The sequence below is a fragment of the Hydra vulgaris genome, chromosome 05 (genome assembly GCF_038396675.1).
Source record: "Hydra vulgaris chromosome 05, alternate assembly HydraT2T_AEP".
NCBI lineage: Eukaryota > Metazoa > Cnidaria > Hydrozoa > Anthoathecata > Hydridae > Hydra > Hydra vulgaris.
The window spans coordinates 9,133,606-9,140,000 of record NC_088924.1 but is presented as its reverse complement, the minus strand read 5'-3'; the positions used below and the strand labels follow the sequence as shown (position 1 = coordinate 9,140,000).

The following is a 6,395-nucleotide window of genomic DNA, read 5'->3' as shown; positions in this document are numbered from 1 at the left end:
AAGGATTTTTTAAAGTTACTCTATTAATTACCCTAAAATTGGAAAATAATAAAACCCCAATTAAATTGAAAGTGTGCAACGGATATGGTTTCAAATATATTAAGTGTAAACAAAAAATTATACTTGCCGTTTTGCCTTCATTAGAAAAGAAAAAGTTGATCATTATTTTTTAGAAGCTCTGTTTAGACCATGCGCCCGATGGATATCTAAAGGTGAAAAATTATGAAAAGCAAAAATGTACACAAATGTTGTTCAGTCCCCTTTTTAAATAGGAGACAAAAATAAAAAAGATAGTGGAGCTTGTAAATATTTCCGGTGGGCATATACTGTAAGGTGTTTAAAGCGAAATTTTAAAAAAGATTAAAAAAAACTGTTTGACAACAAGGAGTTTATATTACAATTTATTTCTAAATATCTACAATAAGCATCTGCAGATCAAGGGCGGCATTGTTTGAATGGCAATGCTTGCAATAAGTTGCTTAAAAACGTAGGCTGTTTTAAGTGTTTTTTTAAGAAGTTTAGTCATTGAGATCTTGCTGTTAAATACATTGATGTACCTAGAGAATTTGAAAATACTGTTCATGGCTGTTTTAGAAAATCATTACTACCTCTATTTATGTCTAAGATATAGAGCAGTTCTTGATGAGCTACGGAAATCTAGAGGCTACAATTCCTTACAACTTGTTAACAAGATGGAGTCTTTGGCATGATTAATAAATTTTTAGTTTAGTAAAAGGTGATAAGTGCATTACTCAATTTTACTAATAGTAATTAAATACATGTTACTACAATATTATAACAGCTGGTACAAGTAAAAACTTGTATAAACTATGGCGATTGTTTATTAAATAGACTAGAATTTATTTTGTACATTTTATATTCTGCATACTTAGATAACTGGACCGATCTGCTTTGAAAACTCTAATATAGTTTTTAATATGGTTTTTAATATATTTTCTAATAAAGATTTTAAAAGAGAGACATGTGCACGTTTGTTTAAATTAAAACGAATATAAAAAATAGTATTAAATAATAAAAGTGATGTTAAATTATCGCATTAAATATCAAAAAATTATGACAAATATTCATGACTTTTCTATTAACTTTTCTACATTATAGTACTTATATATATAAAAAACTTCACAACCCAAAATATCTGCGATTCTCAAAATGTTATCTTGAAAAAAACAATTTTAAAAAAGTAATTTATTTTTCTAACGGTTTTTAATACTCAAGGACACATTTGTGTCTTAGAGTTATTTATTAATGAAGACAACAATGGTTATAAACTATAAAACAGATAGTGAAACTTGACAATGTTTTGATCTTTTTAAATTGTTTTATACTTTATTAGTAATATCGAAAAAATAGCTATAGTTAGGTATGATTTTTTACATTAAAGTCCTATTAATCCTGTAATTAAATTAGAAAATATATATTTATAAAAAAATCTAATTTCTTTTAGAAGTTTAACTTAATTACCACCCTACATAAGATATATACATTACTAAGACGTTTTAGTCATTTTTTATAGGTTTTTATAGTTATATTGTAGTCGATAATTGGTATAAAAAAAAATAAACTCTAACATTATTTTATCTAATAAAACGATTGATAGTAAATACTATTTGATAAAAAAGTAAACTTTGATAAATTTATTCTTATTACCTTATGATCTATACTTAAATACTTTTGAAGAACAAAATCAAAAGTTAGTTAGCTCCGGAAAAATAAAAATAAAAAGTTTAATACAAGAACATTTTTTGGTATAAATTCGATTTTTTATTTTTTTTTGGATCTATATGGATATCTTTTAAATAATTTACAGCAATAAATACAGCAAATAAAACTATTAAGTAATACGACTCACTGATTCATTTTAATAGTATTATTTCCTTTTTTTTTAATTACACTTTTTTTTATTAATTCACTTTATTTTAACTATTTAGTATAGTTTTATTAATTCATCTTTTTTTTTCAATTAATAAAATAAGAAGTGCCACAATTATTTGCCTAACTTTTATTGCGTAATCTTTCTATATTTGGTTAACTTTTTTGACTTCAATACCTTTTTTTGCTTGTAATGTCAGTGTTTAATTAAACATAAAAATTAAACATAAAAATTTTATTACTTTTGTTAAGTTTTTCAATATAATGTTATTTTTCAATTGTTGTATATTTTATTTAAGGTAATGTTAGAATGCTAAGCATTTTCTTGATCTTCATAGAGTTGTATATAGTTTAAAGATATAGTTTTCGAGAGTTATGTAATAAAAATATATTATGTAATAAAAAGTATATTAGCTATTTCAGAATTAAAGTTGAAACAAATATTAAAACAAAATCTTTTCAGAGTTCATATATTCAGATGGAATGTGTGAGTTAGTTTTGCAATCAGTGCAAATTTTTCCTTTTTTGAAAAAAACTATAATTTTCAACTCTTTATAATCAAAAAATAAATGAATATAGTTCTTAAATTAAAAAATTAAATTAAATTAAAAAATAAAAATAAAAGTTAAATAAAAAAAAGTAAATAAATAAAGTTCTTAAAAAGTAGTCTGGTAAATCTGCAATCAAACTTTTTATGCATAAAATTTATATTGTGTATGCTGTAAGACCAAGAACACTATTTATTACGAAAAAAAAATTTCATATTTTTCAAAGAAAAACAAGTATTTCTAAAATATTTTTGAAAAGCCTGTTTGTTTTAGATTAAATTGTATATTTTGACAAATAGGTACATGCTACTCTTTTAAAATCCGCAAATTGCTCATTTTTCTGTCTATTCTCAGCCTCTATAGAGTTTAAAATATGCAACCAATATTGCACTTTTCTGTCCAATTTAATTACTATTCTTCAAGATTCGCAATAAGGTATTGACATTTTTAAGAAGAAAAACTTGACTTTTTATCATTTCACCTGACACAACTGGCATTATCTAGCTACTTGATCAAATATATTGGAAACTCTGTTTTTAATACAAAAATGCTAAAGCTTTACTTTAGGACTTCTCATCATTTATAACAATCAATAGCAAAGATTTTTAATGTATATATTTTTTCGTTATTATTATTTAACATTATATTTTTTATGCAGATTATTTAACGCTTTTAGAAAAATAGAAAATTTGTTTTTTACGTAATTTTATCTAAAACATGACCTTCTGAAATCCCACTGCATTGTAAAACCCCTAAACATCGGATTTAGCAATGGTAAGTATCGAATATAAGGCTATTATTTTTCATTTACTCTTCTTGTTATTCTTTGAATAAAATTCGATTTGTATTAGAATGCAACCCGCTGTTGTGCAATTAACATCGGAAACTCAAAATACAGTTCGAGAACTCGTTCCTACTCAATTTGATTTTAATAGTCAGATGGGAGTAGTTAATATGTCTCACGTCAACGAACCACCTCCTCCGTATGAACCTACAGTGCAAGTGTACACTCCGTCTAATGATCTCACTGATGAGCCTCCTCCAAGTTACAACGATTTACAAGTAAACTTGAATTAAAACTTGTGGAAGAGTTTATCACAGTAAACCACTTAGTTGTTACATCCAGACAGTTCTTTTTATAAATTTTATATTATATTACAATGATTATTATTTATATAAAACGAACTAAAAAAAAATAATTTTAATATATTACATTTAAAAAAATGTTTTCCAGTAAAACGCGCTACTAAATTTTAAAGTATAAAGATTGTAGCCTGATAAAGTTTAGTGAAAGAAGTTTGAAAAAATGTGAGAGATAAAATAGTAAGAGATAAAAAAAGTGAGAAATAAAAAAAGTGAGAAATAAAAAAAGTGAGAAATAAAAAAAGTGAGAAGTAAAAAAAGTGAGAAATAAAAAAAGGGAGAAATAAAAAAAGTGAGAAGTAAAAAAAGTGAGAAGTAAAAAAAGTGAGAAATAAAAAAAGTGAGAAATAAAATAGTGAGAAATAAAAAAAAATGGAGAAATAAAAAAAGTGAGAAATAAAAAAAGTGAGAAGTAAAAAAAGTGAGAAATAAAATTTTTTTTCTAATAGTAGTCAACGACAATAAATAGTTTAAGTATTTGAGAATATATATAAAAGTATGTGAAAGTATTACTGCCTGCATGAAATTGGAAAGTTTTATTTTCGTTCATATTTACTGACTACCTACACAAAAAAATCCAGTGAACTTCCTGTGAAAAAATGTTCCAAAAACATGCCCATTTTTAGCGATCTTTTCTAGCGAACTTCCATGTTTCCATATAAAAATGGAAGTTTTTATATGGAAACATAGCGACTTTAAAGATTTGCTACCGAAACAGATCTGCAACTATTTGATATTGCAATCTGCAAAAAGATTGCAATATCAAATAGTTGCAGATCAAATAGTTGCAGTTACCTTTTCTAGTTTGCACTCTGGTCTTATCAAAGATAAGACCAGAGTGCAAACTAGAAAAGGTAACAAAAACCATGGACGGAATATTGTAGAAGAACATGTGTGTCTAGATTGCGAGCCAAATTCAGAGTACCTAGGCCACATTACACCTTCAAGTGGAGGAGCCGAGAGCATAACTACAGGTATCTGGGACTTTTTACAGGAGAATAAAGTCAAAATAGATGATCTAATGCCTATTTGGTGCGATGGCACTAATGTCAATACCAGCACACACCGAAGTGTGATCCGTTTGCTCGAAAAGTGCCTTGGTAGACCGCTTCTGTGGTTTGTCTGCTTATTGCATGAAAATGAATTACCGCTGAGGCATCTGATTACTCATCTTGATGGAGTTACGAGTGGTTCAAAATTGTTTTCTGGACCCATTGGAAGTTTACTGCTGACATGTGAAATATTGCCCTTTGTACCATTTGTGGCTATAAAGTTTGACAACTGTTCTCCTGTGGATTGTGTTAACTTAAGCATGGATCAAAAATATTTTTTCAACATGTGTAAAGCAGTAGAGACTGAGCAATATCTTGAAGATCATGCGTTGTAAAAGCCCGGGCCGGTGGTACATTCAAGATGTTTGACCACCGCTAACAGGCTGCTTCGGTTATATATAACGACAGCTATTCCTTCCGAGAACCTTGTGGAAATTGTCACGTATATCATGACTGTGTATGCACTGCAATGGTTCCACGTTAAAGTCAGATCGGCGTGCACGGAAGGATTGCGACATATGTGGAGACTAATACAGTTTTCCAGATACATGAAACCGGAACTCAAAGTGATCCTTGATCCCGTAATTGCCATAAACGGTTACTTTTGCCATTCTGAGAAAATCTTGTTGGCAATGCTAGCTGATGGAAGAAACCACATCAGGAGAGCTGGGCTGCAGACGGATATTTGCTGCACGGAAGACGAACGCATCAGAAGCACTGCGACAGCTTCGAGTTCCAAGTTTAAACTTTAATGCCAGAGATTACATTGACCTGGTAAACTGGAACAACAAAGACCACTGCGAACCTCGAATGACGAAACACCTGGCTGAAGCAGAGCTATAAGACTGCGTTAAGAACAGGAACAACCAGCTTGTTAGGAGCCTGCCACAATTTTCCTGCAACACCCAAGCCATCGAGCGACATATTCATCTAGTGACTGAGGCATCGGTGGCAGTTTGCACTGAACAACAAGACGGATTTATCCGTTCTGGTATTGAATCCAGAAAGAAAATAAAAACGTTTGATAACAAAGCACAATACAGACTTTAACATTTTATTTGCGTGTGTAGTGTGGATTTGTGCACTGTGCAGTACAAGTATTTTAAGTAACTAAATTAAACATTGCTTAGTTGTATGTAAAATGTCAGAAAATTACAAAACTGCATAAAATTGGTGCTATTTCAAGAGTGTTGGGGAACCCCAAGATCAACAAATTTATGAGCTCAACTTTTTTGTTTTCACTAATGCTACTATGGAGCAACTATTCCACCCCCTGCAAATTATTTTTTTTACGATCCAGACATTAGTTTGCTTTGTTGGGTTAAATAACTATTGTGAGTAAAAATTGGATTTTCAGGTTGATCTGAAATCGTGTTAATAAGGAATAAAATATTGCAACAACTTTTATCTTTCAATACATTATGGTTACCATCGTTTAGTTTATTTGCTAGACTTTTAGAAATTGATGTTTAACTCAAAGAATTATTAAACTGTTTTGCTTTTTTTCGAAAATCAGTGTTGCCTGATATGTGGCGTTTGTTATAAAATATTTATCTTTTAATGATTAGTTTATTTATCTTTGCAGCTATTTTCCTCTATTCAAAATGCGAATCTACTTTTTAGACGTAATTTTATTAGAGTTGAATATAGGGGGTCACCCAAGGTTAATAAATTTTGAAACTTTTAGTGGTTGGCACAAATCTTAAGCCGTTAATGTTGCATTGTAGAAGTTGGTGCATGCGGTTCGGACAGTATGATACAT

The 6,395-nt window shown here is 29.1% G+C and overlaps 1 protein-coding gene across 2 annotated transcripts in view; it reads left to right on the top strand.

Moving 5' to 3' along the window:
* The window catches only part of LOC136080525 (CD320 antigen-like), a 69,243-nt gene extending 65,644 nt beyond the window's left edge, over positions 1 to 3,599 (top strand). For both annotated transcript variants that reach the window (XM_065797302.1, XM_065797303.1), the window contains exon 9: positions 3,290 to 3,599. In XM_065797302.1, the coding sequence (XP_065653374.1) occupies positions 3,290 to 3,515 (226 nt within the window). In that variant the 3' untranslated portion in view covers positions 3,516 to 3,599. The remainder of the gene's footprint in view (positions 1 to 3,289) is intronic.
* Positions 3,600 to 6,395: the final 2,796 nt, after the last annotated feature.